This window comes from Xenopus tropicalis, chromosome 4 (genome assembly GCF_000004195.4).
Source record: "Xenopus tropicalis strain Nigerian chromosome 4, UCB_Xtro_10.0, whole genome shotgun sequence".
NCBI lineage: Eukaryota > Metazoa > Chordata > Amphibia > Anura > Pipidae > Xenopus > Xenopus tropicalis.
The window spans coordinates 6939843-6956095 of record NC_030680.2 but is presented as its reverse complement, the minus strand read 5'-3'; the positions used below and the strand labels follow the sequence as shown (position 1 = coordinate 6956095).

At 52.2% G+C, this 16253-nt stretch overlaps 1 protein-coding gene across 3 annotated transcripts; it reads right to left on the bottom strand.

The window, feature by feature from the left end:
- Positions 1-339: 339 nt before the first annotated feature.
- tmem41b (transmembrane protein 41B) lies at positions 340-12242 on the bottom strand. Of its 3 annotated transcripts, none has more exons than XM_012961153.3 (9): positions 12157-12240; positions 8959-9021; positions 8756-8831; positions 6703-6820; positions 4471-4599; positions 4009-4102; positions 3170-3274; positions 2813-2951; positions 340-2178 (listed from the first exon to the last, which is right to left on the bottom strand). In XM_012961153.3, the coding sequence occupies exons 2-9, from the start codon at positions 8962-8964 to the stop codon at positions 2009-2011; spliced, it is 837 nt and encodes a 278-aa protein (XP_012816607.1). In that variant the 5' UTR covers positions 8965-9021; positions 12157-12240; the 3' UTR covers positions 340-2008. The 3 variants fall into 3 exon arrangements, with proteins under 3 accessions (XP_012816607.1, XP_012816604.1, NP_001016955.1); XM_012961150.3 differs by lacking the exon at positions 12157-12240 and adding an exon at positions 11800-11931; NM_001016955.1 differs by having other exon boundaries at positions 1844-2178; positions 12051-12242.
- Positions 12243-16253: the final 4011 nt, after the last annotated feature.

The following is a 16253-nucleotide window of genomic DNA, read 5'->3' as shown; positions in this document are numbered from 1 at the left end:
TATATGCTGAAATCCAACTGCAAAACAGTTCTTCTCTCTCTGCATCATTTGAAATCCTGGCAGGGGAGGAGGGACTAAAACACTGATGTTACAAATTGTAACAACTTCCCCACAGCTTACAGACAGCCTGCAGGAACTACATCACCCACAATGCATTGCACTGGGATGTTCCTTTCCTTATTGACATCACGTGTGCAGCAGGGGATTGTGGGATTGGGAGGAGGCAGGCTGAGGACAGGCGACTACTGTTACATTTTGAGTCACAAAGTAGTCAGCCAATCAGCATGGGAACAGGGGGCGGGGCTTAGGGAACTGTTCCAAACCATATTATTACATTAATAACCATGAAAAGGCAGAATAAGTTTAATTGATGTATATTACAAAGTTGCATGAAATGATGTTTACTTTTCAAAAAGCTTAAGTTGTGTTTGGGTGGAGTTCCCCTTTAAGTATAAATAGCGCTTTTAGTACCAGGCTCTGAGTGGGTCTCACATTCACCCACACCCGCTTCTAAACAGTACAAAACTAGGCTAGAAATGCTGGCAGATCTGACCTCACTTCCTGCTTGATGATTTTCCACGCCCCCAATGCTTAGCTCCTCCCCAGCAGCCCAGAGCCCAAGGCTAGAAATGCTGTATTTTATATTCTGTACTTACTGTACCAGCCCAGACGTGTAGCAGCCCTATAACAGCAATGATCCCGGCCTTCACGGTTGCCCCCCACCCCCACCCCGGATCTTGTTAGGCCATCTTTTGTGTGTCAGTGGCACTGCACATGCTCAGTGGGCTCTGGGGAGGAGCTACGCTTAGGGGGCATAGCCATAAAGCAGGAAGTGCTGTCACATCTGTTATAGACGCTGATGCTACAGGGCTGGTTATGAATCAATTCTGATGCAGACTGCACTGGTTTCTATGCTGCCACAATGTAACTTGACTTTGAATTCATAACTAATCAGCCTTGTGTATATATTTGTGTATATTGGGCCAGTTCTATTGTATATATTTATACAGTATATTGTACAAGGCCGGCCTCTACCACAAGGCTGAAGAAACTGGATTTGTACTGTTGCCCTGCACTGGGAAAGGTTGTGTGTTTGCTACCAAAGTTGGATGCCCCCGGGGCTACACAGCAGCTTTGTTTATATAAACTACAGTAGGGTTCCGGGGGCAAACACACAGCTTTTAAAAGTATAGGGCACTACACTACATTTTTATTATTTGGCATTACTGTTCCTTTAAGAACGCAGCATGTTTAACCTTCTCCCTGACCAAGGAAGCTGCCATACTTCTTTCTTCTAGTTGGAAATGGCCTTCCCAGAAGGAGTATTGGCCGGGCCACAAGGCCGGGCCGGTCCCTCCAGCTCCACCACAAGGCCGGGCCGGTCCCTCCAGCTCCACCACAAGGCCGGGCCGGTCCCTCCAGCTCCACCACAAGGCCGGGCCGGTCCCTCCAGCTCCACCACAAGGCCGGGCCGGTCCCTCCAGCTCCACCACAAGGCCGGGCCGGTCCCTCCAGCTCCACCACAAGGCCGGGCCGGTCCCTCCAGCTCCACCACAAGGCCGGGCCGGTCCCTCCAGCTCCACCACAAGGCCGGGCCGGTCCCTCCAGCTCCACCACAAGGCCGGGCCGGTCCCTCCAGCTCCACCACAAGGCCGGGCCGGTCCCTCCAGCTCCACCACAAGGCCGGGCCGGTCCCTCCAGCTCCACCACAAGGCCGGGCGGTCCCTCCAGCTCCACCACAAAGCCGGGCCGGTCCCACAGCACAGTTCTGTCCCATAGCCCCAAGGCTGGGCAACGTGTTCAGGAAATGTACAGCTTGGCCCGTAGAAGGGCAACAGAATTTAAGAGGAACATAAAATATTTTAATATATTACCGGGCCGAGTAACCGAAAACAGTAATTAAATTAAATTATAAAAAACGTTAAGTTTCTGGAATAGCGAGTCCGATGGGAGGAGGCGCCGGTGTTGGCACCGCCCTGAGCTTATGATCCGCCCCAGGGGGAGGCAGTTACTCAAACTTCTTCTTCAGTTTCTTTTGGAAAATGGCCGGCAGTATGGAGAGTACGGCAAGTACCATGAGAATAATGACCGAGTTCCAGGACACGGCCTCCCCCGCCGTCGTGAGTTGGTACAGGGTCGTCCCGGCCTTGATTGCCACGAAAGAAGGCGGAGCCACCCCTGCAGCAGAGAAAGAGAAATAGGGTCAATAAAGTGTCACTTTGTGGCTACAGCCTATGGCCAGTACTGGTCAGTAAAGGGGTCGTTTAGTATGATGTAGAGACCAATATGCTGAGACAATTTGCAATTAGTCTACATTTTTTATTTTTTGGATTTTTTTTTATTTCACTTTTTGTTTAGCAGTTTGAAATTTCAGCAGCTATTTGGTTGCTAGGGCCCAAATTACCTTAGCAACCAGGGAGTGGCTATAATGAGAGACTGGAATACCAACAGGAGAAAACCGGAATACAAAAAGTAACAACAACAATAAAACTGGAGCCTCACAGAGCAATAGTTTTTTGGCTGCCGGGGTCAGTGACCCCCATTTGAAAGCTGGGAAAAGGCAGAAGAGAAAGGCAAATAATTAAAAAACTATAGAAAATAAATAATAAAGACCAACTGGAAAGTTGCTTAGAATTGGCCGCTATATTACATACTAAAAGTTGACCCGCCTGCTTAAGGCAATGCAGCCAATCATAAGCCATTTCTCATCATCTCTGCCCAAGAACTGAACTAATGCTGCACAGTACTGGCAGGTCCTAACCAGACAGGAAGTTGGGGGGCTCAATGTCACCACCGCCGAACGAGCGCTCACCTATAAATGTCCCCAGGAAGAAGACTTTGAGAGGAACGTTAATGACCGGAGAGGTGATATTGATGAACCAATTTGGAAGAAACGGCGTAATTCTCAGGAATATGATGTAATTAATCAGGTGATCTCGGTGCCGCTCGACCTGTAAATAAAGCAAAATAACGCTGAGTCTGCGCCGTGGGTACGGTTGCTAGGGGCGACGCTTCTATTCATCATCTTGTCCATTGGAATGTTGGATTCAGCTGCTTTATCCTGCTGGGGTACGGCAGCCCCCTAAATAAGAAGCACTGGCAGCTACTTCTCGGTTTGGCCGTATGTACATAGATATTGTGGGGGTGTCGGGTAAGGTGTTCTACTTACCTGCTGGGACCATTTGATAGCTTTGTCCGACAGGTATTTGTAGACGACCGGCCGCCCCACGAGATACGAGAGCAAGTAGCAGAATGAGGCGCCGAGTCCAGAGCACTGCAAATCCAAAGGAAATAGTATGAATGGGTGTGTGTCATCTGCCCAACTCTCAGAATAGGGGTGCCCCACCCAGTGCAAAGATCTGATATTGGATCTATGAAGCCAAAATGGCTGCTCCGTGTGACCTGCACCCAACCCTACTATTTGGGGCTTCAGCAAAATCTGATTCACTTGTGATGGCCCCACACCGGGGAGCCGAAGGTCCGACGGGACCCCACACCGGGGAGCCGAAGGTCCGACGGGACCCCACACCGGGGAGCCGAAGGTCCGACGGGACCCCACACCGGGGAGCCGAAGGTCCGACGGGACCCCACACCGGGGAGCCGAAGGTCCGACGGGACCCCACACCGGGGAGCCGAAGGTCCGACGGGACCCCACACCGGGGAGCCGAAGGTCCGACGGGACCCCACACCGGGGAGCCGAAGGTCCGACGGGACCCCACACCGGGGAGCCGAAGGTCCGACGGGACCCCACACCGGGGAGCCGAAGGTCCGACGGGACCCCACACCGGGGAGCCGAAGGTCCGACGGGACCCCACACTGGGAATGGCGCTGCTGCACACTGCAACTTTAGCCCACTCACTGTAGGTGTGTCATACCAACTTCTTAGACTCCATGGCCCCAAGACCCCATGATTGGTTCTGGCAGCAAACACCCCCCAAACTGAGGCCCGTCTGACCCTAAGCTGCCCGGGGCTTTGCATTAACCCATGGAGCTTACAGAGTCACTTACCAAGCAGACCAGGAAGAGAGCCAGAGGGAAGGGGTACAGGAACCCCGAGAGGATGCTGAGAAAGATGGAGCCTGGGATTGCAAAGGTCTGCAAGCTGGATACGTCTCAGTGAAGGATTTGTATGGAAATGGGAGATAGAGGCACAGAGGGGAGATTAAAGGCAAAGTAAACCCTCCCTGGGTAATTTATTATAAGAGAACGGACCGGTCCCAAAACGTTCTGTGCTGAGCAGAACCCGGACTGAATGACTTCCCATTGCTCCATGGAGCCAAGTGGGGTCTCGTATGTCTAATTCCCAGCCTGGGTGTAAAATCTCAGGATGTCTCATTTATTTCAGTAGGAAAATTCATGTTATTTACAATTATGGGGGCACAAACAGAACCGTTTCTTTGGGCCAGAGAAGTGTCACCAACAAATAAAAACCACCCCACAGTCCCAAGGGCTGCTCGGTAAAAAGGATACAATATGTAAGTGGTGAAATAAGCCACTAACACCTCCACATAGAACGTGTCTTTATACTTGGAGAGGACTTTGCCCAAAGCCTTAGCGTCGTCCATGTCTCGTGGGACTTTTATCTTCTCTCGCTCCTCTCTGTGGGAAGAAGCAAAGGGACAACATGGAGCCGCGCCAAGTGGGTATCGAGTGATGCGCTGGGGCTTAAGTGTAGCCCTGCTCATAGCACAGGCTGTTCCGTATCAGCGCTACATTAGTGTTTATAGGGACAACTATGCACCCTAATATTCCCTGCAATTCAACCAGGGGCTGGAACCAAAGCTGTGCCTTTCCCTACATTCCCACAGAAATGCTCAGCCAGGAATTCTGGGTAATATTCTACCTTACCTCATAATCACACAGAATGTCCCACACAGCCAGGCATTCTGGGTAATACCCCCACAGCACCCAGCGCTTCCCTCACAGCCAGGCATTCTGGGTAATACCCCCACCTTACCCCATAATCACACAGCACCCAGCGCTTCCCTCACAGCCAGGGATTCTGGGTAATATCCCACCTTACCCCATAATCACACAGCACCCAGCGCTTCCCTCACAGCCAGGGATTCTGGGTAATATCCCACCTTACCCCATAATCACACAGCACCCAGCGCTTCCCTCACAGCCAGGGATTCTGGGTAATATCCCACCTTACCCCATAATCACACAGCACCCAGCGCTTCCCTCACAGCCAGGGATTCTGGGTAATATCCCACCTTACCCCATAATCACACAGCACCCAGCGCTTCCCTCACAGCCAGGCATTCTGGGTAATACCCCCACCTTACCCCATAATCACACAGCACCCAGCGCTTCCCCCACAGCCAGGGATTCTGGGTAATATCCCACCTTACCCCATAATCACACAGCACCCAGCGCTTCCCTCACAGCCAGGGATTCTGGGTAATATCCCACCTTACCCCATAATCACACAGCACCCAGCGCTTCCCTCACAGCCAGGGATTCTGGGTAATATCCCACCTTACCCCATAATCACACAGCCCCCAGCGCTTCCCTCACAGCCAGGGATTCTGGGTAATATCCCACCTTACCCCATAATCACACAGCCCCCAGCGCTTCCCTCACAGCCAGGGATTCTGGGTAATATCCCACCTTACCCCATAATCACACAGCACCCAGCGCTTCCCTCACAGCCAGGGATTCTGGGTAATATCCCACAGCACCCAGCGCTTCCCTCACAGCCAGGGATTCTGGGTAATATCCCACCTTACCCCATAATCACACAGCACCCAGCGCTTCCCTCACAGCCAGGGATTCTGGGTAATATCCCACCTTACCCCATAATCACACAGCACCCAGCACTTCCCTCACAGCCAGGGATTCTGGGTAATATCCCACCTTACCCCATAATCACACAGCACCCAGCGCTTCCCTCACAGCCAGGGATTCTGGGTAATATCCCACAGCACCCAGCACTTCCCTCACAGCCAGGGATTCTGGGTAATATCCCACCTTACCCCATAATCACACAGCCCCCAGCGCTTCCCTCACAGCCAGGGATTCTGGGTAATATCCCACCTTACCCCATAATCACACAGCACCCAGCGCTTCCCTCACAGCCAGGGATTCTGGGTAATATCCCACAGCACCCAGCGCTTCCCTCACAGCCAGGGATTCTGGGTAATATCCCACCTTACCCCATAATCACACAGCACCCAGCGCTTCCCTCACAGCCAGGGATTCTGGGTAATATCCCACCTTACCCCATAATCACACAGCACCCAGCACTTCCCTCACAGCCAGGGATTCTGGGTAATATCCCACCTTACCCCATAATCACACAGCACCCAGCGCTTCCCTCACAGCCAGGGATTCTGGGTAATATCCCACCTTACCCCATAATCACACAGCCCCAGCGCTTCCCTCACAGCCAGGGATTCTGGGTAATATCCCACCTTACCCCATAATCACACAGCACCCAGCGCTTCCCTCACAGCCAGGGATTCTGGGTAATATCCCACCTTACCCCATAATCACACAGCCCCCAGCGCTTCCCTCACAGCCAGGGATTCTGGGTAATATCCCACCTTACCCCATAATCACACAGCACCCAGCGCTTCCCTCACAGCCAGGGATTCTGGGTAATATCCCACCTTACCTATAATGACATTTAAAAAATTCCCTCCATCAACTTAACCCTTTAGTGGCCAGAAAAGACCCCCCCCTCCCCCACACACTTACTCGCTGAGCTGTGGAAAGTGCTTGTAGACCAGGAACATGATGGAGGCGGCACACAGGAATATAGAGACGAGGATAAGGAGGGACATGCGCGCTGAACCCCCTTCCGAATGGACCTTCCCTGAAACAGATAAAACCATTGCTGAGCGCTATATTGATTAGCCGTTCCCCCGGCCGGGCGGCCCTCTGGCCAACATGAGACACAGGGGTGATTGTTATTCACTCTATAATGTAACTGCCTGCTGGACTCCGCCTCAGGTTCTGCTCATTTCAGCTTTTCCTTTGTATCCTGCCGCCAACATTGATTTATTAAAGGTCAACTTTAACTTTTAATAATCATTATAAATCTAAAATGTGTTTGTTGCCAAAGTCCGGTAACGCCAAGCCAATATGTTCCGCCAGATGATTTACAGTTCCTGGGGATCGGTCACGGGCGAGTGCATTGCTTAGAAGAGGGCATCTAGTATTAAAGGCACGGAGGGCACAGCGGCCAACACAACCAGCCAGGGCCGGGAATGTGCTAACTTGGCTTGTGCCAGCTCAGCCCTGTCCCACAGCCAATCCTCTGGGCTATACCTGCAATAAACTCATAGTGTCACTCTGTGTATATCAGGTCACAATAACCCCTGTGCTGGTTGGACAGATTCCCTAAAGCCTGTGCCAACTCCTGTAATATGCCATCAGTGTTCCAGTCCCACCCACTGCTTGAGTTACAGACTCCTTGCCCCCCTTGTAAACTTCCACTAATGATTTAGTCCCACCCACTGCCTGACTTACAGACTCCTTGCCCCCCTTGTAAACTTCCACTAATGATTTAGTCCCACCCACTGCCTGACTTACAGACTCCTTGCCCCCCTTGTAAACTTCCACTAATGATTTAGTCCCACCCACTGCCTGACTTACAGACTCCTTGCCCCCCTTGTAAACTTCCACTAATGATTTAGTCCCACCCACTGCTTGTGTTACAGACTCCTTGCCCCCCTTGTAAACTTCCACTAATGATTTAGTCCCACCCACTGCTTGTGTTACAGACTCCTTGCCCCCCTTGTAAACTTCCACTAATGATTTAGTCCCACCCACTGCCTGACTTACAGACTCCTTGCCCCCCTTGTAAACTTCCACTAATGATTTAGTCCCACCCACTGCCTGACTTACAGACTCCTTGCCCCCTTGTAAACTTCCACTAATGATTTAGTCCCACCCACTGCCTGACTTACAGACTCCTTGCCCCCCTTGTAAACTGCCACTAATGATTTAGTCCCACCCACTGCCTGACTTACAGACTCCTTGCCCCCCTTGTAAACTTCCACTAATGATTTAGTCCCACCCACTGCCTGACTTACAGACTCCTTGCCCCCCTTGTAAACTTCCACTAATGATTTAGTCCCACCCACTGCCTGACTTACAGACTCCTTGCCCCCCTTGTAAACTTCCACTAATGTTCTAGTCCCACCCTCTGCTTGCATTACAGTCTCCCTGTCCCCTACTATTAGGGAGTTCTAGTCCCACCCACTGCTTGTGTTGTACCTGGGCTCTCACACTCTCTGCTCACTGCCATGGGAATGCATTTTACCCAGTGTGTCCTAATTCAGTCTTAAAGGGGTAGTTCACCTTAATTAAGGGGTAATTCACCTAAATTAATATTTAGTATGTTATAGAATGGCCAATTCTAAGGAACATTTCAAATGGTCTTCATTATTTATTTTGTTATAGCTATCAAATTATTGCCTTCTTCTAACTCCTTGCAGCTTTCAAATGGGGGTCACTGACCCCGGCAGCCAAAAAACTCTGAGGCTCCAGTTTTATTGTTACTTGTATTTTTCTATTCAGTCCCTCTCCTATCCATATTCCTGTCTCTTACTCAAACCGCTCCCTGGTTGCTAAGATAACTTGTACCCTAGCAACCAGATAGCTGCTAAAGTCCCAAACTGGAGATCTGCTGAACAAACACTGAAATAATTAAAATAAAAGTTAATATTACAGGAATTAATGGATTATTACTCTCTACATCATACTAAAAACCCCTTTAAAATAAATCTTTAGATGAACCCAATACCTGTTGCAGGTGCTTTTTTCTCGCTGCCATGGTTACACTGACACGTGTGACCCCCTGTGTGTGACCTTTCATGCACCTATTAGGAAAACAAGGGGTTAATTTATTTTGCATCTTTATTATTAAATGAGAGTTTTCATCTGTCGATCCCCCAATATAAAGGCGCTACTGCACTGACAGCGACACCATTAGAGTTATATACAGACCTGCATTTTGTCCCTGGTTCTAGTTCAGTTATTTGACCTCTCACCAGTTGCCCCCTTTAACACCTGCAAGGAGAATAATTCTTTAAATTTCACAGTTCTGTAAAACAAAGGTGTTTCGTAGAGCAATATTACAGCACTAATAATAATAATTGGCTATTCCAGTTTAAAAAAGTAAAAGTTGCAGAAACAATATAAATGTGAGTTATATACTAAATGGTTGTGAGTTGGGGGGTATCCTAAATTATAAATTAAGAAGAGGGTATTTGTGGATAACAGACAGTGCAACTCTAGGCAGTGTCAGTGGCTACTAAAGCAAATAAAGTGCTGTCTTGTATAAAAAAGGGCATTGATTCAAGGGATGAGAACATAATTTTGCCCCTTTATAGGTCCCTGGTAAGGCCTCACCTTGAGTATGGGGGGCAGTAACAGTGAGTATGGGGGGCAGTTACAGTGAGTATGGGGGGCAGTTACAGTGAGTATGGGGGGCAGTTACAGTGAGTATGGGGGGCAGTTTTGGGCTCCAGTCCTTAAGAAGGATATTAATGAGCTGGAGAGAGTGCAGAGACTGCAACTAAACTGGTAAAAGTGATAGAAGATTTAAGCTATGAGGTTAGACTGTCAGGGTTGGGTACATTAGAGGGGATTATAGGCAGATGGGGGGGGGGTCTTTTTTTCCCAAAAAATCAATCAACGCACCAGACCCCCCCCTTTAGATTAGAGGAACAGAGCTTCCATTTGAAGCAGCGTAGGGGGTTTTTCACGGTGAGGGCAGTGAGGAGGCTGGGGAATGCCCTGCCGGGGGATGCTGGGAGGGCAGATTCTGTTAATCTCTATAAAAGGGGCCTGGATGATTTCCAAGGCTATTGTGATCTTAACATCAAAAGTTAGTTTAGTATAGGTATTGGTATATACAGTTATATATATACGTGTGAGTTTATCAGTAGGTGCGTATATGTATAAGGTATCTGGGGCATTAGTTGCTTGATATGAACTCCAGCTGCAGTTGTAGCCCCATTAAATAGACAGACTCTATTCCACACAAGGTCATGGGGGGGGGGAGCATAGTTGTACAGCCCCCAGATACACTAATGCGCACACGCACACACACACAAAACAATCACACTATTTACCCAAAACATGAGGGCACAACATACACAGCCTGAAAAACTGGTTCCATAATTCATGTGAGTATGTACATAGCAGCACAGCCCTGCCAATATGGGGGGGGATACGGCTGGCAGGGGCGGGGGGGTAGCGCTGGCAGCAGCAGGGTATGGCTGGCAGGGGGGGTAGCGCTGGCAGGGGGGGTAGCGCTGGCAGGGGGGGTAGCGCTGGCAGGGGGTAGCTCTGGCAGGGGCAGGGGGGTTAGCGCTGGCAGGGGCAGGTACGGCTGACAGGGGCAGGGTGGTACCGCTGGCAGGAGCGGGGGGTAGCTCTGGCAGCAGAAGGGTAGCGCTGGCAGGGGCATGGGGGGTAGCGCTGGCAGGGGCATGGGGGGTAGCGCTGGCAGGGGCATGGGGGGTAGCGCTGGCAGGGGCATGGGGGGTAGCGCTGGCAGGGGCATGGGGGGTAGCGCTGGCAGGGGCATGGGGGGTAGCGCTGGCAGGGGCATGGGGGGTAGCGCTGGCAGGGGCATGGGGGGTAGCGCTGGGCATGGGGGGTAGCGCTGGCAGGGGCATGGGGGGGGTAGCGCTGGCAGGGGCATGGGGGGGTAAGCGCTGGCAGGGGCATGGGGGGGGTAGCGCTGGCAGGGGCATGGGGGGGGTAGCGCTGGCAGGGGCATGGGGGGGGTAGCGCTGGCAGGGGCATGGGGGGGTAGCGCTGGCAGGGGCATGGGGGGTAGCGCTGGCAGGGGCATGGGGGGTAGCGCTGGCAGGGGCATGGGGGGTAGCGCTGGCAGGGGCATGGGGGGTAGCGCTGGCAGGGGCATGGGGGGGTAGCGCTGGCAGGGGCATGGGGGGGTAGCGCTGGCAGGGGCATGGGGGGTAAGCGCTGGCAGGGGCATGGGGGTAGCGCTGGCAGGGGCATGGGGGGTAGCGCTGGCAGGGGCATGGGGGGGTAGCGCTGGCAGGGGCATCGGGGGTAGCGCTGGCAGGGGCATGGGGAGGTAGCGCTGGCAGGGGCATGGGGGGGTAGCGCTGGCAGGGGCATGGGGGGTAGCGCTGGCAGGGGCATGGGGGGGTAGCGCTGGCAGGGGCATGGGGGGTACGGCTGGCAGGGGCATGGGGGGTAGCGCTGGCAGGGGCATGGGGGGGTAGCGCTGGCAGGGGCATGGGGGGTAGCGCTGGCAGGGGCATGGGGGGGTAGCGCTGGCAGGGGCATGGGGGGGTACGGCTGGCAGGGGCATGGGGGGGTAGCGCTGGCAGGGGTATGGGGGGTAGCGCTGGCAGGGGTATGGGGGGTACCGCTGGCAGGGGCGGGGGGTACCGCTGGCAGGGGGGGTAGCTCTGGCAGGGGTATGGGGGGTAGCGCTGGCAGGGGTATGGGGGGTACGGCTGGCAGGGGTATGAGCCCTAGAGCAGAGCTCCCCAGACGACCTCAGTGCCAGCCATCTGAATACCAACACAGACCATGGCCAGAGCAGCACAGCCTGTTATAGAACATACTTCCCATTACAAATGGGCATCCAACCCTCATAGCTCACACCAGCTGGCTGCCATCCCCTCCCTAAGCCCCAGGGTCAGAGCCCCCCTATACTATAGGATGGGGGGGGCTATATTGGCCGTGAGGGCAGAATGACTCCCCCACCCAGGGCAGTAACCCTCTGTGCCCCCCCTCAGCCCAGCCCGGGGCCTATGAGACCCACAGACAAGCGGTCCCGGCAGGGTGGAGAGAACTCACCTCAGAACCAAGAATCAGAGGAACTAAGGGCACACAGTGCAACACAAGCGCTTCCGGTATGAGTCATGTGACCAGGGTCACATGACTGAACCTCGACACCGGAAGATGACGTAAGGCGTGGAATGTCATTATGCGGGATAATAACCCCAGTGATTGAGCTATATATATACTGACCGCACCGGGGGGAGCGCCGCTACCTGACACCGGCTCCTCTCCGCTTCCCTCCCCCCTAAACACGTTTATGCACTAACCTCCGGCACTATTCCCCCTCCGACCGCCGCGCCCCAAGTACAGCAAAGAAGCCTTCACTGTGCGCCCCAATACGGATAGGCGCATAACAACGGAGGCGGGACTTACTGCCGCATTCTTTCACACGCCATTGGCTGCAGTAGGATGACGCGCCGATCAATTCGGACAATTGATTGGAGGCAGGCAGCGCCGGGTGGGGCCTCAGTCTGAGTGGATTGTATAAAAGCAGCACGACGCCAGGGTTCTACTCTGTTCTGAGGCGACGACATTCCGGTTTGGAATTGGCTGAGAAGTGTCAGCTGATCTCAAGGCCACGCCTCCTTGCATACATTTTTTTTATACTTACTGTGTGCTTTTATAGTGCTGACATACTCTGTAGCGCTGTACAGATATTATTAACCAGTTCCTGCTCTAGTTGGGTTTATAATTACTTATTTGGAGTGTAGGAATAAACCAAGGCAGACACAGGGAGAACTGACAGATTCCCTACATAGAGCTCAGGCTGGGCTTCAACCCAAGTGCTGGTGCTGTAAGTCTGTGCTGTATATATCATTTTTTTTCTTTGTCCCTCTCAAATTGGGATGGCACAAAAGGGGTTAACTTTTGTGGAAAGGTGGAGGCTATATAGCAAATGGGCAAAGTCCTTGCATAGAACAAAAAAATGACATCACTGGGGCACTTCCTGGTTCTGCCGATGATAGCAGCTCTCAGTACAAGTGAGGGAATACAGGGGTAGGGGAGATAGCTCTCAGTACAAGTGAGGGAATACAGGGGTAGGGGGGATAGCTCTCAGTACAAGTGAGGGAATACAGGGTTATGGGAGATAGCTCTCAGTACAAGTGAGGGAATACAGGGGTAGGGGAGATAGCTCTCAGTACAAGTGAGGGAATACAGGGGTAGGGGGGATAGCTCTCAGTACAAGTGAGGGAATACAGGGGTAGGGGGGATAGCTCTCAGTACAAGTGAGGGAATACAGGGGTAGGGGGGATAGCTCTCAGTACAAGTGAGGGAATACAGGGGTAGGGGAGATAGCTCTCAGTACAAGTGAGGGAATACAGGGGTAGGGGAGATAGCTCTCAGTACAAGTGAGGGAATACAGGGGTAGGGGAGATAGCTCTCAGTACAAGTGAGGGAATACAGGGTAGGGGAGATAGCTCTCAGTACAAGTGAGGGAATACAGGGGTAGGGAGATAGCTCTCAGTACAAGTGAGGGAATACAGGGGTAGGGGAGATAGCTCTCAGTACAAGTGAGGGAATACAGGGGTAGGGGAGATAGCTTCTCAGTACAAGTGAGGGAATACAGGGGTAGGGGAGATAGCTCTCAGTACAAGTGAGGGAATACAGGGGTAGGGGAGATAGCTCTCAGTACAAGTGAGGGAATACAGGGGTAGGGGGAGATAGCTCTCAGTACAAGTGAGGGAATACAGGGGTAGGGGAGATAGCTCTCAGTACAAGTGAGGGAATACAGGGGTAGGGGAGATAGCTCTCAGTACAAGTGAGGGAATACAGGGGTAGGGGAGATAGCTCTCAGTACAAGTGAGGGAATACAGGGGTAGGGGAGATAGGCTCTCAGTAACAAGTGAGGGAATACAGGGGTAGGGGAGATAGCTCTCAGTACAAGTGAGGAATACAGGGGTAGGGGAGATAGCTCTCAGTACAAGTGAGGAATACAGGGGTAGGGGAGATAGCTCTCAGTACAAGTGAGGGAATACAGGGGTAGGGGAGATAGCTCTCAGTACAAGTGAGGGAATACAGGGGTAGGGGAGATAGCTCTCAGTACAAGTGAGGGAATACAGGGGTAGGGGAGATAGCTCTCAGTACAAGTGAGGGAATACAGGGGTAGGGGAGATAGCTCTCAGTACAAGTGAGGGAATACAGGGGTAGGGGAGATAGCTCTCAGTACAAGTGAGGGAATACAGGGGTAGGGGAGATAGCTCTCAGTACAAGTGAGGGAATACAGGGGTAGGGGAGATAGCTCTCAGTACAAGTGAGGGAATACAGGGGTAGGGGAGATAGCTCTCAGTACAAGTGAGGGAATACAGGGGTAGGGGGATAGCTCTCAGTACAAGTGAGGGAATACAGGGGTAGGGGGGATAGCTCTCAGTACAAGTGAGGGAATACAGGGGTAGGGGGATAGCTCTCAGTACAAGTGAGGGAATACAGGGGTAGGGGGATAGCTCTCAGTACAAGTGAGGGAATACAGGGGTAGGGGGATAGCTCTCAGTACAAGTGAGGGAATACAGGGGTAGGGGGGATAGCTCTCAGTACAAGTGAGGAATACAGGGGTAGGGAGATAGCTCTCAGTACAAGTGAGGGAATACAGGGGTAGGGGGATAGCTCTCAGTACAAGTGAGGGAATTAACAGGGGTAGGGGAGATAGCTCTCAGTACAAAGTGAGGAATACAGGGGTAGGGGGATAGCTCTCAGTACAAGTGAGGGAATACAGGGGTAGGGGAGATAGCTCGCAGTACAAGTGAGGGAATACAAGGGTAGGGAGATAGCTCTCAGTACAAGTGAGGGAATACAGGGGTAGGGGAGATAGCTCTCAGTACAAGTGAGGGAATACAGGGTATGGGAGATAGCTCTCAGTACAAGTGAGGGAATACAGGGGTTATGGGAGATAGCTCTCAGTACAAGTGAGGGAATACAGGGTATGGGAGATAGCTCTCAGTACAAGTGAGGGAATACAGGGGTATGGGAGATAGCTCTCAGTACAAGTGAGGGAATACAGGGGTATGCGGGAGATAGCTCTCAGTACAAGTGAGGAATACAGGGGTAGGGGAGATAGCTCTCAGTACAAGTGAGGGAATACAGGGGTATGGGGGGATAGCTCTCAGTACAAGTGAGGGAATACAGGGGTAGGGGGAGATAGCTCTCAGTACAAGTGAGGGAATACAGGGGTAGGGGGATAGCTCTCAGTACAAGTGAGGAATACAGGGGTAGGGGAGATAGCTCTCAGTACAAGTGAGGGAAATACAGGGTAGGGGAGATAGCTCTCAGTACAAGTGAGGGAATACAGGGGTAGGGGAGATAGCTCTCAGTACAAGTGAGGGAATACAGGGGTAATGGGGATAGCTCTCAGTACAAGTGAGGGAATACAGGGGTAGGGGGATAGCTCTCAGTACAAGTGAGGGAATACAGGGGTAGGGGGATAGCTCTCAGTACAAGTGAGGGAATACAGGGGTATGGGAGATAGCTCTCAGTACAAGTGAGGGAATACAGGGGTAGGGGATAGCTCTCAGTACAAGTGAGGGAATACAGGGTAGGGGAGATAGCTCTCAGTACAAGTGAGGGAATACAGGGTGGGGGATAGCTCTCAGACAAGGGGAATAAGGGATAGCTCTCAGTACAAGTGAGGGAATACAGGGGTAGGGGGGATAGCTCTCAGTACAAGTGAGGGAATACAGGGGTAGGGGAGATAGCTCTCAGTACAAGTGAGGGAATACAGGGGTAGGGGGGATAGCTCTCAGTACAAGTGAGGGAATACAGGGTTATGGGAGATAGCTCTCAGTACAAGTGAGGGAATACAGGGGTAGGGGGGATAGCTCTCAGTACAAGTGAGGGAATACAGGGGTAGGGGGGATAGCTCTCAGTACAAGTGAGGGAATACAGGGGTAGGGGGGATAGCTCTCAGTACAAGTGAGGGAATACAGGGGTAGGGGAGATAGCTCTCAGTACAAGTGAGGGAATACAGGGGTAGGGGGGATAGCTCTCAGTACAAGTGAGGGAATACAGGGGTAGGGGGATAGCTCTCAGTACAAGTGAGGGAATACAGGGTTATGGGAGATAGCTCTCAGTACAAGTGAGGGAATACAGGGGTATGGGAGATAGCTCTCAGTACAAGTGAGGGAATACAGGGGTATGGGAGATAGCTCTCAGTACAAGTGAGGGAATACAGGGGTATGGGAGATAGCTCTCAGTACAAGTGAGGGAATACAGGGGTAGGGGAGATAGCTCTCAGTACAAGTGAGGGAATACAGGGGTAGGGGAGATAGCTCTCAGTACAAGTGAGGGAATACAGGGGTATGGGAGATAGCTCTCAGTACAAGTGAGGGAATACAGGGGTAGGGGAGATAGCTCTCAGTACAAGTGAGGGAATACAGGGGTAGGGGAGATAGCTCTTAGTACAAGTTGCCCCAGGGACTGGTCCGATTGCCATCTTGGAGTCAGGAAGGAATTTTTTCCCCTCTGGGGCAAATTAGAGA

Coding starts and splice junctions, on each gene's coding strand:
- tmem41b (NM_001016955.1), bottom strand. Junction 2,952..3,169: donor CTATCAAATGGTCCCAGCAG/GTAAGTAGAACA, acceptor CTTTATTTACAG/GTCGAGCGGCACCGAGATCA. Junction 2,179..2,812: donor CTTCCTGGGGACATTTATAG/GTGAGCGCTCGT, acceptor TCTCTGCTGCAG/GGGTGGCTCCGCCTTCTTTC.